Source organism: Oncorhynchus mykiss, chromosome 14 (genome assembly GCF_057628025.1).
Source record: "Oncorhynchus mykiss isolate SJ-2025 chromosome 14, ASM5762802v1, whole genome shotgun sequence".
Taxonomy (NCBI): Eukaryota; Metazoa; Chordata; class Actinopteri; order Salmoniformes; family Salmonidae; genus Oncorhynchus; species Oncorhynchus mykiss.
The window spans coordinates 19,377,011-19,394,938 of NC_143035.1; the positions used below are offsets into that span (position 1 = coordinate 19,377,011).

At 42.4% G+C, this 17,928-nt stretch overlaps 1 protein-coding gene and 1 long non-coding RNA gene across 25 annotated transcripts in view; one reads left to right on the forward strand and one right to left on the reverse strand.

Annotated features, from left to right (window-relative positions):
• Window positions 1-2,208, reverse strand: part of LOC149978312 (uncharacterized) — a 67,555-nt gene extending 65,347 nt beyond the window's left edge. The window contains exon 1 of the long non-coding RNA XR_016486319.1: window positions 2,114-2,208. This is a non-coding gene — a long non-coding RNA (uncharacterized LOC149978312). The remainder of the gene's footprint in view (window positions 1-2,113) is intronic.
• Window positions 1-17,928, forward strand: part of LOC110488945 (prominin-1-A) — a 113,770-nt gene that overhangs the window by 67,430 nt on the left and 28,412 nt on the right. For 18 of the 24 annotated variants that reach the window (XM_036943094.2, XM_090198522.1, XM_090198524.1 and 15 more), the window contains 7 exons: window positions 8,578-8,698; window positions 8,976-9,039; window positions 10,878-10,967; window positions 11,934-12,163; window positions 12,266-12,340; window positions 12,454-12,517; window positions 12,803-12,962. In XM_036943094.2, coding sequence (XP_036798989.1) covers window positions 8,578-8,698; window positions 8,976-9,039; window positions 10,878-10,967; window positions 11,934-12,163; window positions 12,266-12,340; window positions 12,454-12,517; window positions 12,803-12,962 — 804 coding nt within the window. Of the gene's footprint in view, window positions 1-8,577; window positions 8,699-8,975; window positions 9,040-10,877; window positions 10,968-11,217; window positions 11,242-11,933; window positions 12,164-12,265; window positions 12,341-12,453; window positions 12,518-12,802; window positions 12,963-17,928 lie in introns of all 24 variants that reach the window. The other 6 variants (XM_036943092.2, XM_036943093.2, XM_036943095.2 and 3 more) reach the window with 1 other exon arrangement.

Sequence of the window (17,928 nt, forward strand, 5' to 3'; positions counted from 1 at the left end):
ACGCCGTGCTACATCTTACTCCATGCTGCATCTTACTCCGTGCTACATCTTACTCCGTGCTGCATCTTACTCCGTGCTACATCTTACTCCGTGCATACATCTTACTCCGTGCTGCTTCTTACTCTGTGCTACATCTTACTCCGTGCTACATCTTACTCCGTGCTGCATCTTACTCCGTGCTGCATCTTATTCCGTGCTGCATCTTACTCCGTGCTGCATCTTACTCCGTGCTGCATCTTACTCCGTGCTGCATCTTACTCCGTGCTACATCTTACTCCGTGCTGCATCTTACTCCGTGCTACATCTTACTCCGTGCTGCATCTTACTCCGTGCTACATCTTACTCCGTGCTGCATCTTACTCCATGCTGCATCTTACTCCGTGCTGCAACTTATTCCGTGCTGCATCTTACTCCGTGCTACATCTTACTCCGTGCTGCTTCTTACTCCGTGCTACATTTTATTCCGTGCTGCATCTTACTCCGTGCTGCATCTTACTCCGTGCTACATCTTACTCCGTGCATACATCTTACTCCGTGCTGCTTCTTACTCTGTGCTACATCTTACTCCGTGCTACATCTTACTCCGTGCTACATCTTACTCCGTGCTGCTTCTTACTCTGTGCTACATCTTACTCCGTGCTACATCTTACTCTGTGCTACATCTTACTCCGTGCTGCATCTTACTCCGTGCTACATCTTACTCCGTGCTACATCTTACTCCGTGCTGCTTCTTACTCCGTGCTACATCTTACTCCGTGCTACACCTTACTCCGTGCTGCATCTTACTCCGTGCTACATCTTACTCCGTGCATACATCTTACTCCGTGCTGCTTCTTACTCTGTGCTACATCTTACTCCGTGCTACATCTTACTCCGTGCTGCATCTTACTCCGTGCTACATCTTACTGCATGCTGCTTCTTACTCCGTGCTACATCTTACTCCGTGCTACAGCTTACTCCGTGCTACATCTTACTCTGTGCTACATCTTACTCTGTGCTACATCTTACTCCGTGCTACATCTTACTCCGTGCTGCATCTTACGCCGTGCTACATCTTACTCTGTGCTACATCTTACTCTGTGCTACATCTTACTCCGTGCTGCATCTTACTCGTGCTACATCTTACTCCGTGCATACATCTTACTCCGTGCTGCTTCTTACTCTGTGCTACATCTTACTCCGTGCTACATCTTACTCCGTGCTGCATCTTACGCCGTGCTACATCTTACTGCATGCTGCTTCTTACTCCGTGCTGCATCTTACTCCGTGCTACATCTTACTCCGTGCTGCTTCTTACTCTGTGCTACATCTTACTCCGTGCTACATCTTACTCCGTGCTGCATCTTACTCCGTGCTACATCTTACTGCATGCTGCTTCTTACTCCGTGCTACATCTTACTCCGTGCTACAGCTTACTCCGTGCTACATCTTACTCCGTGCTGCTTCTTACTCCGTGCTAGATCTTACTCCGTGCTAGATCTTACTCCGTGCTAGATCTTACTCCGTGCTGCATTTTATTACACCTGATTCAGTTGATCAGCTATTCGTCAGTATCTTGTTTGGATCAATTAACTGGAGGATAGGGCTTCATATCCTTAGTTTTGACCACTCCTGTCATTCACAGAGAATAGGGAATGGGGTCTCTAGAGACTGGAGAGAGATAAAGAGAGGACTGAGAAAGCACTGTCCTGTCCTAGCACAACACAGCTGAATACAGGCCATTGTTAGGCCATGCAAAGCCATGGAGCCACTAGACCGTGTAATGCTACACTGCTCAGAGTACTGGCCTATATTAATTTCTATAGGCTAACACTGTTTGTTTTCACAGTTATCATAACTTGTTTCCTGTGGTCATATTTTTATGTCTCATTGACTTTGTTCCTCTTGTAGGCATTCATTTCACACAGCATATTTTTAGTTAGCATATAGCTAACTATCTCAAGATGAGTTTCCGTTTTTCTCATTCCGACTGAAATATTTGTTTTGTTTACTCGTTGAATGGGGTAGCACACTCTGTAGTCTATTGTCAGTTTCCCTGCTCTGGTGAGAGCTACAGTTTCAGAGTATAATCTAGGCACTAGATCAGGGTCCATTCTCTTCCACACTCACTCACAAGGAGTTGGGAATTCACTTGCTGCCATCTTCAAAGCCCCTTTGTTCATCGGTAGAGATTCCGCTGACCTTACTGGACAACGCTGACAGAGAGCTGGAGAGAGAAAGAGAGCGAGAGAGTTAGAATGAATTGGGGAGACAGACGGAAAGAGAGAGAAAATAACGTGAGAGGGGAAATTACAGTGAGAGAATGAGGGAAGGAACGAGAGAGAGTTGCACAAGAGGCTTTTGTCATCTGGTAGCCATTTTGATTCTCTGTTGATCCGCATGCCTACTGCCTTGCCCTAGTACATTAGCATAATGTCCATACAACTTACGTTAGCCAATAGTCACTTGGACGTGCTGCCAAATTCTATAAAATGACTTTGGAGGCGGCTTATGGTAGAGAAATTAACAATCAATTCTCTTTCAACAGCTCTGGTGGACATCCCTGCAGTCAGCATGCCAGTTGCGCGCTCCCTCAAAACTTGAGACATCTGTGGAATTGTGTTTTGTGACAAAACTGGCCTTTTATTGTCCCCAGCACAAGGTGCACCTGTGTAATGATCATGCTGTTTAATCAGCTTTCTGATATACCACTCCTGTTGGATGGATTATTTTGGCAAAGGAGAAATGCTCACTAACAGGGATGTGCACAACATTTGAGAGAAATACGCTTTTTGTGCACATGGAAAATGTGTGGGATCTTTTATTTCAGCTCATGAAACATGGGACCAACACTTTACATGTTGCGTTTATATTTTTGTTCAGTGCACAATGTTCACACACACACACACACACACACACACACACACACACACACACACAAAACACTCACACACAAACACACTATACAGTACACACCTATGAGTGACTCAAAATATCTCAATGTCCTAACACAGACATGAAGCTCACACTCCAAATTTTACAATATGCACTGATTCTTCTCAATAGATCAAACATTCAAAACCCATAGGAAAACAGACTCACATAGAAATGTGTCAGAATGTCTGTTTATTTAACTGTTTGCTATTTATTAGAAAACATTTTGCAATTTCTACAGATGAGATACAGTACAATATTGTTTGTGTAATGCACTTTGATCATGCATCCGCAATGGCACCATATGCTCTACTTTGCACTAGGCTATATAGGGAATAGAATGCCTTTTGGAAGAAGAAAAAGCAAAAGCACCCTGCATAGAGAGAGACTTCCATTATCTTTTCTCAAGTCCTTTACTTATTAGCCCCCCTCTCACTACAGTACCTAGCAACTCTGATTTATTTTAGAAACTAGTGTTAGTATTCAGCAACTCTGATTTATTTTAGAAACTAGTGTTAGTATTCAACAACTCTGACTATTTTAGAAACTATTGTTAGTATTCAGCAACTCTGACTATTTTAGAAACTAGTGTTAGTATTCAACAACTCTGACTATTTTAGAAACTAGTGTTAGTATTCAACAACTCTGACTATTTTAGAAACTAGTGTTAGTATTCAACAACTCTGACTATTTTAGAAACTAGTGTTAGTATTCAACAACTCTGACTATTTTAGAAACTAGTGTTAGTATTCAACAACTCTGACTATTTTAGAAACTAGTGTTAGTATTCAACAACTCTGACTATTTTAGAAACTAGTGTTAGTATTCAACAACTCTGACTATTTTAGAAACTAGTGTTAGTATTCAACAACTCTGACTATTTTAGAAACTACTGTTAGTATTCAACAACTCTGACTATTTTAGAAACTAGTGTTAGTATTCAACAACTCTGACTATTTTAGAAACTAGTGTTAGTATTCAACAACTCTGACTATTTTAGAAACTACTGTTAGTATTCAACAACTCTGACTATTTTAGAAACTACTGTTAGTATTCAACAACTCTGACTATTTTAGAAACGACTGTTAGTATTCAACAACTCTGACTATTTTAGAAACTACTGTTAGTATTCAACAACTCTGACTATTTTAGAAACTAGTGTTAGTATTCAACAACTCTGACTATTTTAGAAACTACTGTTAGTATTCAACAACTCTGACTATTTTAGAAACTAGTGTTAGTATTCAACAACTCTGACTATTTTAGAAACTAGTGTTAGTATTCAGCAACTCTGACTATTTTAGAAACTAGTGTTAGTATTCAACAACTCTGACTATTTTAGAAACGACTGTTAGTATTCAACAACTCTGACTATTTTAGAAACTACTGTTAGTATTCAACAACTCTGACTATTTTAGAAACTAGTGTTAGTATTCAACAACTCTGACTATTTTAGAAACTACTGTTAGTATTCAACAACTCTGACTATTTTAGAAACTAGTGTTAGTATTCAACAACTCTGACTATTTTAGAAACTACTGTTAGTATTCAGCAACTCTGACTATTTTAGAAACTAGTGTTAGTATTCAGCAACTCTGACTATGATATTCGATATATCATATATATATGATATACAAGTTGTGAGCCACAGCATATCACATTCAACCATTTCAGTCGTCATTTTTCATATTAAGTTAGTTAACTTTCCCAGAGAAAGGGGGAACATAAGCAGGCTCTGTTGGTCAGTTAGACTGTATTCAGTTGAAGGCCCTATACGCTATTCCTATGATGCTTGTGGAACACTTGTACTGCCACCTGCTGGTATTCATGCTATATGCTATCATACAAGGCTTCCATTAAAGGGGAACTGCACCCCACTGATTTGGCCTAATTTTTTGGCTTGCTCCTCAAGAAATGCTGGCGGCCATGACAGAAGCCAAACGTGAGTTGGCTTGGGGGTGTGGTGGGCGTTTCTTGGGTGTGTCCTTGCCACCACCAAGACACACCCATCTGCCAGAACCTTGCCTGCAGCGGTTTCCCCAAACTCAATCACAACAAGCAAACCTCCTGCGGGTTGAGTTCAATAAGTACAGGCAGATGTTTGGTGAGATGCCGGAGGAAGCTTTGAATAGGTCAGTAGGCTGCAGAGGAATACGAAAAGAATGCAATTGCTGAATTTATGTAGATATTCTAAACTAAGCATTTTGATATATTTCAAACGTAGTAACAGGTCCATGTACCTTTTTTTACATAACCTTTTACATAATACCATAGAAGCAGTGTTCTGCTAATATAACAATGTTCACCTTCCATTGTCATTCCCAGCTGATACAGATACTGTGCCTATCTGCATTTTGTCTGGTCGTAATGGGGCTACATTGGCAATCATGTCAGAGTGGTCATACCTTCCTGAGTGGTGTCCCGTATACAACAGGAGTTCCCTGATCCTGTTGCAGAATAGACAGGGTTTATCCCTCCACATATTGACTAATACCATTCAATTCAATAATTTAAAAATACAATACAAGTAAAAGTTGTGTCTAGTAAAATGTTAATGCTGAGTGCCAGGTCTCCCTCCATTTAGAGACATCAGTATCAAGCCCGTCTGTCAGTCTGGACTTCGTCACATCATCTTGCAATTCTCTATGTGCTGGCTCCATACATGTTTCTGTGAACACATACACATACACACACAGTCACTGTTCTATTACCAATTGCAGTTAGGATAGATAATATCTCACAAAAAAACAGAGTTTGAACAGGCCAGAACAGGTCAATCCTAACCATTCATGGTCTCCCCATCAAACGACGAGGCTGGCTTCTAGCAAAAGCAACTACAGTCCTCTCCATCTGTAGAAATAGGCAGAGTTGAGGTAGAGTTCATTAGTGACAAATGGAATCAAAAGGGTGTTGCAAATACTGGACATTTCTGCTGTACTGTGTTATTAGTAATCCCCTTCAGTCATAGAGCCTCCTTGTGTGGCAAAAGTTAGGAGATATCTAATCAATGGAAGATGAAATTAAACTGACTGAATTAAAAGTTAAAGGAGAAGGATAGGCTACAACGAACAAGAGTCAACAGGTAGGTTGCTAATAAATATTCTGGATGGAGTTGTTGTTATTTATAAACGTTGGATGAGAATGCACTGGAGCCTCAATTAGCCTAGCTAGCTAATGTTAGCTATCATAGCTAGCGTCTCCTGGTTTGCTGCAGTCAAGACAGGTACTACGTAATCATATTTGATGATAAATAATCTAGCTATGGCAGCTATTAGTCTACTACAGCGCAAGTCCGCTTGGTTAGTTGCTGTCCCTCGTCTCTCCCTCCCTGCTCCCCATGTCACTACTCCCAGTAGGCTACGGCCCCTCCCCCGCCTCCTAGAGTGGCACCTGAACCTCTCTCTCCCTCTTGCACTTTATCAGCTCTGGTTAATAAAGGAAATCTGATGCTTCCCTCACTCAGATCGAACCGGGTATGGATCTGACCAGGTTTATACAGAATGGGTCTAGTCCTCAGGTCCATTTCGGAACAAGTCGATGGTGCTGCAGTGGAGCGGGATGAGAGTGTCCTAATCTTACAAGTACTTAAAATGTTCCACACGCGCGACCGTTCGTGAAGAAGGAGCGACAGTACCTCTTCCCCATCAGGAGGTTGAGAAGTTTGGCATGGGCCCTCAGATTATTGATATTGACCTCTGACATGACCTTTGACTTGAAAGTTCAGTTGAGATTGGTGCACATCGGTTAAGTTAGTGCCCTATTCAGACCCTCTGTTTCTTCCAATTAGTTCCCTCGGACTCAGAACTTCCTGGGCAAAGGTCTGATTCCCATGTCCTCTTACAGTTGAGCCTTGGGACGATGGCACTGTCACTGTCCTCAATGGACCTAATAATCATAACAATACATTTGATTTTAAGAGCCTTTCAAGTCACCCTAGGACACAAAAATGTAAAACACAAGATTAAAAAAACAACACAAGATTGAAAAGAGATTTTTTTTAAATAGACTAACTCTTCCGTTTCTTCCAGGATGATACCTCTGGTTGGAACAGCCTGGGCTACTAGAAGGGCTGGACACCCTGGTCCTCTTACAGGTGACCCATGGTCCTCCCTTTCTCTTGGAGGGTAGAACCATCTGTTCCTCTCTTATGGGAGACTCTAAACACTTCACATACAAACCTCTCTAACCTACAGAATGAAAGAGAATACACACAACCAGACTCACTAAAAGACACCATATGTCTTCACAAATATTGTATGGGATGATATTTTGTTGATAAACTTGGAATTTGATGCTCAACATCACTCGGGGAACTGGCTGGGTGAGTCCTTCTGGTTCTGCCTCCCTGCTTCTCAATCAGGTGACCCATGATGGAACCACCTGAGGGGCAAGGAGGACATAGACAGGCCCTCTGGTGTTCTCAGGGCTGGAGCTTTGAGTGCTCCAGCCCTGGTGCTCGCCCACCATGCTCTTTAGTTCCACAGGGGTCGTAGCCACTGCCTGGTCCTCCTCAACCCTCAGGGCATCAGTCCTGACCATTGGGACTTCACCTCTCTGGACTGTTCTAACTAGTCATCTGAATCCAAGTCAAAGTCAGACTCAAAGCCTGAGTCGTAGCCCAAGTCAGGATCAGACCCTTCCTTGTCAGACTGATAGTTGGAGTCAGACTAGTAGCCATTGTCATACAGATGCATTGAGTGTCTTAATACTACCTGTCTTCTCAGAAGGTTAAGGTGTTTGTGGGGGGAATGTTGATTCTGTTTCTAGAATGTTGTGGGTTTTACAATGTAATTGATGGTTTCTATGGCAAACAAAGATTGGTTTGGCGAACCAGACTTCTGGCTATGTGGCCAAGGAGAGATGGACATTGAAATCCAAACAACACAATGAAACACATACAAATAATACAAATATTGCAAGCAATTAAGGCGATGAGATGACAGGACAAGAAAAAGCAGCACTCACAGTGTTTCTGAAGCTGTGTGGGTCTTGAGTGGAATGCCACAGTCATTGGCTGGCTAAATGGACAAAGTATTATTATTTTACCTTTATTTAACTAGGGTGTTCCAACCAAATAAGAACAAATTCTTATTTTCAATGACGGCCTAGGAACAGTGGGTTAACTGCCTGTTCAGGGGCAGAACAACAGATTTTGTACCTTGTCAGCTCAGGGATTTGAACTTGCAACCTTTTGTTTACTAGTCCAATGCTCTAACCACTAGGCTACCCTGCCACCCAATAATAACTGAACGCCAGTGATTATTTGTGGTATTTGTAAACTGATTAGAGGTCTGTGTAGTATTCACAACTGACAGAAGATGTGAATTGACATGAATTCTCTTTCAATAAAATCATAAGGATGTGTTTACACAGGCAGCCCAATTCTGATATTTTGCCCAATCATTGGCAAAAGAGCTGATCTGATTGTTCCAAAGACCAATTAGTGGAAAAATATCAGAATTGGTCTGCCACAAGCATTTCGCTACACCTGCAATAACATCTGCTAAATATGTGTATGTGACCAATACAATTTGATTTGTATAAATGTAGCCATAAAGCTTCAAATATCTGGATTAGAATATTTAAAACGCTCTTAGCTTAGTGTGTCTATAGCCTATAACTCTTTTAATGTTCTGTGTGGTTGTGTTTGTTGTCTGTCTGCAGGGCTGGTGTACTGTGTGCGTATGCAGCTAACCAGAACCTGAGCTCCCAGCTGGAAGGCATGAAAAGACTGGTTAGCAGCAACCTGAAGGACCTGCAGACCTTTGCCAATGAGACGCCAACGGTACAGCCTTTTTACGGTAGCTTCAATGACAGTTAACTGTAGGTGTGCACACAAGGCTAAGTAGAGAATGTAATAGATGGATAGATTAAACGTCCTTGTGTGTGTGTGTGTGTGTGTGTGTGTGTGTGTGTGTGTGTGTGTGTGTGTGTGTGTGTGTGTTTGTGTGTGTGTGTGTGTGTGTGTGTGCGCGAGAGATAGAGGCTGACAGGGTAACACAATCTCTGACTAAAAAAGAGTCCTGCGTTTCTGTAACTTTATTCTGCTCTTCTTTTCACAGCAAATTGATTACCTAATAGCACAATACGCCACTGCCAAGTACACAGTCATTTCTGACCTAGATAGTAAGTCCATATTGTCTCTGTTCAGTCTATTGTCTGTTGCAGAAAACTATGAATCTATGGCCATATCAGGTCCCCTAGATACAGTGCCTTGCGAAAGTATTCGGCCCCCTTGAACTTTGCGACCTTTTGCCACATTTCAGGCTTCAAACATAAAGATATAAAACTGTATTTTTTTGTGAAGAATCAACAACAAGTGGGACACAATCATGAAGTGGAACGACATTTATTGGATATTTCAAACTTTTTTAACAAATCAAAAACTGAAAAATTGGGCGTGCAAAATTATTCAGCCCCTTTACTTTCAGTGCAGCAAACTCTCTCCAGAAGTTCAGTGAGGATCTCTGAATGATCCAATGTTGACCTAAATGACTAATGATGATAAATACAATCCACCTGTGTGTAATCAAGTCTCCGTATAAATGCACCTGCAATGTGATAGTCTCAGAGGTCCGTTAAAAGCGCAGAGTGCATCATGAAGAACAAGGAACACACCAGGCAGGTCCGAGATACTGTGAAGAAGTTTAAAGCCGGATTTGGATACAAAAAGATTTCCCAAGCTTTAAACATCCCAAGGAGCACTGTGCAAGCGATAATATTGAAATCAGACCACTGCAAATCTACCAAGACCTGGCCGTCCCTCTAAACTTTCAGCTCATACAAGGAGAAGACTGATCAGAGATGCAGCCAAGAGGCCCATGATCACTCTGGATGAACTGCAGAGATCTACAGCTGAGGTGGGAGACTCTGTCCATAGGACAACAATCAGTCGTATATTGCACAAATCTGGCCTTTATGGAAGAGTGGCAAGAAGAAAGCCATTTCTTAAAGATATCCATAAAAAGTGTTGTTTAAAGTTTGCCACAAGCCACCTGGGAGACACACCAAACATGTTGAAGAAGGTGCTCTGGTCAGATGAAACCAAAATTGAACTTTTTGGCAACAATGCAAAACGTTATGTTTGGCGTAAAAGCAACACAGCTGAACACACCATCCCCACTGTCAAACATGGTGGTGGCAGCATCATGGTTTGGGCCTGCTTTTCTTCAGCAGGGACAGGGAAGATGGTTAAAATTGATGGGAAGATGGATGGAGCCAAATACAGAAAACCTGATGGAGTCTGCAAAAGACCTGAGACTGGGACGGAGATTTGTCTTCCAACAAGACAATGATCCAAAACATAAAGCAAAATCTACAATGGAATGGTTCAAAAATAAACATATCCAGGTGTTAGAATGGCCAAGTCAAAGTCCAGACCTGAATCCAATCGAGAATCTGTGGAAAGAACTGAAAACTGCTGTTCACAAATGCTCTCCATCCAACCTCACTGAGCTCGAGCTGTTTTGCAAGGAGGAATGGGAAAACATTTCAGTCTCTCAATGTGCAAAACTGATAGAGACATACCCCAAGCGACTTACAGCTGTAATCGCAGCAAAAGGTGGCGCTACAAAGTATTAACTTAAGGGGGCTGAATAATTTTGCACGCCCAATTTTTCAGTTTTTGATTTGTTAAAAAAGTTTGAAATATCCAATAAATGTCGTTCCACTTCATGATTGTGTTACAGTTTTATATCTTTATGTTTGAAGCCTGAAATGTGGCAAAAGGTCGCAAAGTTCAAGGGGGCCGAATACTTTCGCAAGGCACTGTACATAACAGAGTTGGAGTCAATTTCAGTTCAATTCAATTAATTGAGGAAGTCAACTGAAATTCAAATTTTTCTCTATTGCTTTTCTATGAGAGGAATTTGAATTTGAACATCTGTTTACTTCCTGAATTAACTGAATTTAAATGTAATTGACCCCAACCCTGATACATAATAATGCAATGTCCCCATCCTCAGATGTGGGTCCTCTGCTTGGAGGGAATATTCATGTGGAATTGGGCACAGAGGTGCATCCTGCACTGGACGGGGTGCTCCGTATGGCTGGAGGTAAGTCCAGTCCTTATGATGTCATTTCCTCTTTCAGGCAGATGCTTTAATTGTTTTTACTCTCTTCCACACTGACAATACTGTCCTCAAATTGGACACAAGTTATAAGGATATTTTAAGAATATACTGTATATAGTACAGTAGCATTGTAGTTCTTACAGAAATATCTTGTTAATTAGCTCATAACAAGGTGTACTTTAATGGCTGAAGTAGACATCCTTCTCTTTCCTTTTTACTTGTTGTCATAAAGTCAAAGTTCAGAGGGCCATTAAAGGTAACAGTAAATTAACCTTGACCGGTGACCCCTTGACCTTGAGACTTCACCCTCGTGTCACTCTTGTGATTGGTCCTCTTGTGGTTCTCCTGGCTCTTGAGCCAATTGTATGGAGCCTGGTCCAAGATTTGTTTGTGCCATTGGCGTGACAATGACTATAGGAGATGGCAAGGCAGCAAAAACAGTTCTGGGACCAGGCTAAATCGCTAGACATCCCTGTGTGTGTACAATACAGTACCTGCCTCTATTTGGAACTGTCCAAACCTACCTTGTGTGCCATCTTAATTATGAATCGATATGGATATATTAAGTATATGGCCTCCCAAGTTCCAACCTTGCTCCCACAGTGGATTGAACCTGCAACTATTGTTCACCTGTTCAATTCTAAAAGCTTCCCCCATGTGAATATGTGTGTGTTATTTTGTGTGTAATCAATGCCAGGGTATGGATTTGCATGTGTGTGTATTTGGTTTGTGTGTGCAAACATTGAGTGTTTTTGTGAATCTACCGTGTGCATACATGTGTGTCTTTACTATGTGCACTCTCATACACACTGTAAATGTATGTAGTTCTGTCCTTGCGCTGTGTGGACCCCAGGAAGAGTAGCTGCTTTTTTCACAACAGCTAATGGGGATCCTAATAAAATACCAAATACTCACCACCTGTCCATCCTACCCCGTCCCCATCCCCAGCCATGCGGGAGACCAAGGAGGCCCTGGAGAACGTGAGTGTGTCTCTGGAGGTACTCCAGGAGGCGACAGGGAAGCTCCACTTCAACCTGAGCCTGGTGCGCTCTAGCCTGAACAGAACCCTCAATGATCCGGGTTGCAGCGGCGAGGACTCGGATGCCACCACCACCCAGCTCTGCCGCTCCATCCACAGCTCCCTGGCACAGCTCCACGTCAGCGCCAACTTCACCCGGGTATGCTGTCACACTTCATTAAAGATGATAATAATAGTCATACTGTAATAATTAGATTTATATAGCACAATATAAGTATATGTTGTATGTGATGTGTTGCAGTTACCTGATGTGAACAATCAGCTGGAAAGTGTGAATCAGGTGCTGAAAACGGACCTCAGCGATATCATTCAAAAGGTGAGTCTAGAAATGTTGTATAAACTTGATGTACTGTATAAGTTGTGAGGTTTTCTTTGTTATTTGTGATACTGTATCATCAATGTTGCCTTTGTATTTCCTTCTCCAAACAGGGCTTCTCCTCATTCAATGACACTCCAGGCATGGTGAGTGACCAGATGAGGGACGTAGTCGAGGGTGAGTGGCATCTCTTTAACCTCACTTAATGCTCCCCAAAAAGTTTCAAAAGACACTAAATGAAGGGTTATATAATTTTGAGTGTTCAACTTTGCATTGCCAAGTCAGTCATGTTCAATATGGTATGAATACTCATTGAAGGTAATGTCTTATACACCCAAATAAGATCAATGGCCATATTCCAAATATTGACCTACACCTGAACTGTTGTACCCCAAAATATAACGTTGTATTACTCCATTATTTCACTAATGCCCTTGAATATATCCACTCTCTCCCTCCCAGGAGCCCGGGGCATGTTGGACGTCATCAGCACCAACATCAGCAGCTTCTCCAAGGTGTTCCCTGTACACAGCTCTCTGGCCAACTTCACCAACTTCATCATTCACACACAGTCCAAGATAGAAGACTCTTACCCTGAGATCGATCAGATAGACTTCTACAGGTACAATCAGGAACTGGGGCCCTATTCACAAACTGTGTGTATTAAATGGCACCCTATTCCCTATATAGTGTACTACTTTTGACCAAGGCCCATGATGTGCTCAGGGTTTAGAATAAATAAATGTCTTCACCTGCCTGGTCTGTGGTAGATTGACGTAAATAGTACAATCTGTTAATGAATATCATCTGGAGTTATTTCATCAGCACAGGTCACTGTGACATAATGTAATAAATAATAAAGAGTATATTCAGTCAGTAAGCCTTTAGGTGTACCCTGGACCTGACCCTGCATACATGGCCCCCTGTATTGCCCTCCAGCTGTGATTATTACACAGTACATTTGATTGAGCCCTGAGACAGACCTGCTCTAGTCTCCATCATTATGGCGTTTTAGCCTAATGTAGTGGTTGGTTGTTACTTGTTATAGCACCTTTTATTTTATTTTTTTATTTCACCATTATTTAACCAGGTAGACTAGTTGAGAACAAGTTCTCATTTGCAACTGCGACCTGGCCAAGATAAAGCATAGCAATTCGACACATACAACAACAAAGAGTTACACATGGAATAAACAAAACATACAGTCAATAATACAGTAGAACAAAAGAAAACAAAAAATCTATGTACAGTGAGTGCAAATGAGGTAAGATATGGGAGTTAAGGCAATAAATAGGCCATGATGGCGAAGTAATTACAATAAAGCAATTACACACTGGAATGGTAGATGTGCAGAAGATGAATGCAAGTAGAGATACTGGGGTGCAAAGGAGCAAGATAAATAAATAAATACTGTGTGGGGATGAGATAGGTAGATAGATGGGCTGTTTACAGATGGGCTATGTACAGGTGCAGTGATCTGTGAGCTGCTCTGACAGCTGGTGCTTAAAGCTAGTGAGGGAGATATGAGTCTCCAGCTTCAGAGATTTTTGCAGTTTGTTCCAGTCATTGGCAGCAGAGAACGGTAAGGAAAGATGACTAAAGGAGGAATTGGCTTTGGGGGTGACCAGTGAGATATACCTGCTGGAGCGCGTGCTACCAGTGGGTGCTGCTATGGTGACCAGTGAGCTGAGATAAGGCGGGGCTTTACCTAGCAGAGACTTGTAGATAACCTGTAGCCAGTGGGTTTGGCGACGAGTATGAAGCGAGGGCCAACCAACGAGAGCGTACAGGTCGCAATGGAGGGTAGTGTATGGTGCTTTGGTGACAAAAAGGATGGCACTGTGATAGACTGCATCCAGTTTGTTGAGTAGAGTGTTGGAGGCTATTTTATAGATGACATCACCGAAGTCGAGGATCGGTAGGATGGTCAGTTTTACGAGGGTATGTTTGGCAGCATGTTTGAAGGATGCTTAGTTGCGATATAGGAAGCCAATTCTAGATTTAATTTTGGATTGGAGATGCTTAATGTGAGTCTGGAAGGCGAGTTTACAGTCTAACCAGACACCTAGGTATTTGTAGTTGTCCACGTATTCCGTCCAGAGTAGTGATGCTGGACGGGCGAGCAGGTGCGGGAAGGGATCGGTTGAATAGCATGCATTTAGTTTTACCTGCGTTTAAGAGCAGTTGGAGGCCACGGAAGGAGAGTTGTATGGCATTGAAGCTCATCTGGAGGTTAGTTAACACAGTGTGCAAAGAGGGGCCAGAAGTGTACAGTATACAGTATACCTTATCCTAATGTAGTGGTTGGTTGTTACTTGTCATGGCATCTTACCCTAATGTAGTGTTTGGTTGTTACTTGTCATGGCATCTTATCCTAATGTAGTGTTTGGTTGTTACTTGTCATGGCATCTTATCCTAATGTAGTGTTTGGTTGTTACTTGTTATGGCATCTTATCCTAATGTAGTGGTTGGTTGTTATGGTGTCTTATCCAAATGTAGTGTTGGTTGTTAGTTGTTATGGCATCTTATCCTAATGTAGTGTTTGTTGTTAGTTGTTATGGCATCTTATCCTAATGTAGTGGTTGGTTGTTACTTGTTATGGCGTCTTATCCAAATGTAGTGGTTGGTTGTTACTTGTTATCAAATCCAATTTGATTTGTCCCATACACATGGTTAGCAGATGTTAATGCGAGTGTAGCGAAATGCTTGTGCTTCTAGTTCCGACAATGCCTTAACAACTGGAGGTCGACCGATTATGATTTTTCAATGCCGATACCGATTATTGGAGGCCCAAAAACCCCGATACCGATTAATCGGCCGATTTAAAAAAAAACATATATTTGTGATAATGACAATTACAACAATACTGAATGAACACTTATTTTAACTTAATATAATACATCAATAAAATCAATTTAGCCTCAAGTAAATAATGAAACATGTTCAATTTGGTTTAAATAATGCAAAAACAAAGTGTTGGAGAAGAAAGTAAAAGTGCAATATGTGCTATGTAAGAAAGCTAACATTTCAGTTCCTTGCTCAGAACATGAGAACCTATGAAAGCTGGTGGTTCCTTTTAACATGAGTCTTCAATATTCCCAGGTAAGAAGTTTTAGGTTGTCGTTGTTATAGGAATTATAGGACTATTTCCCTCTATACCATTTGTATTTCATTAACCTTTGACTATTGAATGTTCTTATAGGCACTTTAGTATTGCCAGGTGTAACAGTATAGCTTCCGTCCCTCTCCTCGCTCCTCCCTGGGCTCGAACCAGGAACACATCAACAACAGCCACCATCGAAGCAACGTTACCCATGCAGAGCAAGGGGAACAACTACTAGAAGGCTCAGAGCGAGTGACGTTTGAAACGCTATTAGCGCGCGCTAACTAGTTAGCCATTTCACTTCGGTTACACCAGCCTCATCTCGGGAGTTGATAGGCTTGAAGTCATAAACAGCGCAATCTTGATGCACAACGAAGAGCTGCTGGCAAAACGCACAAAAGTGCTGTTTGAATTAATGTTTACACGCCTGCTTCTGCCTACCACCGCTCAGTCAGATACTTGTATGCTTGTATGCTCATTCAAATTTATATGCAACTCAGGACACGCTAGATAATATCTAGTAATATCATCAACCATGTGTAGTTAACTTGTGATTATGATTGATTGTTTTTTATAAGATAAGTTTAATGCTAGCTAGCAACTTACTTTGGTTTACTGCATTTGCGTAACTCCTTGTGGAGTGCAACGAGAGAGAGGCAGGTCGTGATTGCGTTGGACTAGTTAACTGTAAGGTTGCAAGTTTGGATCCCCTGAGCTGACATGGTGAACATCTGCCATTTTGCCCCTGAACAAGGCAGTTAACCCACCGTTCCAAGGCAGTCATTGAAAATAAGAATGTGTTCTTAACTGACTTGCCTAGTTAAATTATTTTTTTAAATCGGCAAATCGGCACCCAAAAACACCGATTTCCTATTGTTATGAAAACTTGAAATCGGTCCTAATTAATCGGCCATTCCGATTAATCGGTCGACCTCTAGTAATAACCAACGAGTAATCTAACCTAACAATTTCACAACAGCTACCTTATACACACAAGTGTAAAGGGATGAAGAATATGTACATAAAGATATATGGATGAGTGATGGTACAGAACGGCATAGGCAAGATGCAGTAGATGGTATCGAGTACAGTACATACAGTACATATGAGATGAGTCATGTAGGGTATGTAAACATTATATTAAGTGTCATTGTTTAAAGTGGCTAGTGATACATTTTTTACATGTATGGCAGCAGCCACTCAATGTTAGTGGTGGCTGTTTAACAGTCTGATGGCCTTGAGATAGAAGCTGTTTTTCAGTCTCTCGGTCCCTGCTTTGATGCACCTGTACTGACCTCGCCTTCTGAATGATAGTGGGGTGAACAGGCAGTGGCTCGGGTGGTTGTTGTCCTTGATGATCTTTATGGCCTTCCTGTGACATCGTCTGGTGTAGGTGTCCTGGAGGGCAGGTAGTTTGCCCCAGGTGATGCGTTGTGCAGACCTCACTACCCTCTGGAGAGCCTTACGGTTGTGGGTGGAGCAGTTGCCGTACCAGGCGGTGATACAGTCCAACAGGATGCTCTCGATTGTGCATCTGTAATAGTTTGTGAGTGCTTTTGGTGACAAGCCGAATTTCTTCAGCCTCCTAAGGTTGAAGATGCGCTGCTGCGCCTTCTTCACCACGCTGTCTGTGTGAGTGGACCAATTCAGTTTGTCCGTGATGTGTACGCCGAGGAACTTAAAACTTTCTACCCTCTCCACTATTGTCCTGTCGATGTGGATAGGGGGGTGCACCCTCTGCTGTTTCCTGAAGTCCACGATCATCTCCTTCGTTTTGTTGAAGTTAAGTGTGAGGTTATTCTCCTGACACCACACTCCGAGGGCCCTCACCTCCTCCCTGTAGGCCGTCTCGTCGTTTTTGGTAATCAAGCCTACGACTAGTGTTGTCTGCAAACTTGGAGGCGTGCATGGCCACGCAGTCGTGGGTGAACAGGGAGTACATGAGAGGGCTCAGAACGCACCCTTGTGGGGATCAGCGAGGTGGAGATGTTGTTTCCTACCCTCACCACCTGGAGGCGGCCCGTCAGGAAGTCCAGTACCCAGTTGCACAGGGCGGGGTCCAGTCCCAGGGTCTCGAGCTTGATGACGAGTTTGGAGGGTACTATGGTGTTAAATGCTGAGCTGTAGTCGATGAACAGCATTCTCACATAGGTATTCCTCTTGTCCAGATGGGTTAGGGCAGTGTGGTTGCGATTGCGTCGTCTGTGGACCTATTGGGGCGGTAAGCAAATTGGAGTGGGTCTAGGGTGTCAGGTAGGGTGGAGGTGATATGGTCTTTGACTAGTCTCTCAAAGCACTTCATGATGACGGAAGTGAGTGCTACGGGGCAGTAGTCGTTTAGCTCAGTTACCTTAGCTTTCTTGAGAACAGGAACAATGGTGGCCCTCTTGAAGCATGTGGGAACAGCAGACTGGGATAAGGATTGATTGAATATGTCCATTAACACACCAGCGCATGCTCTGAGGACGCGGCTGGGGATACCGTC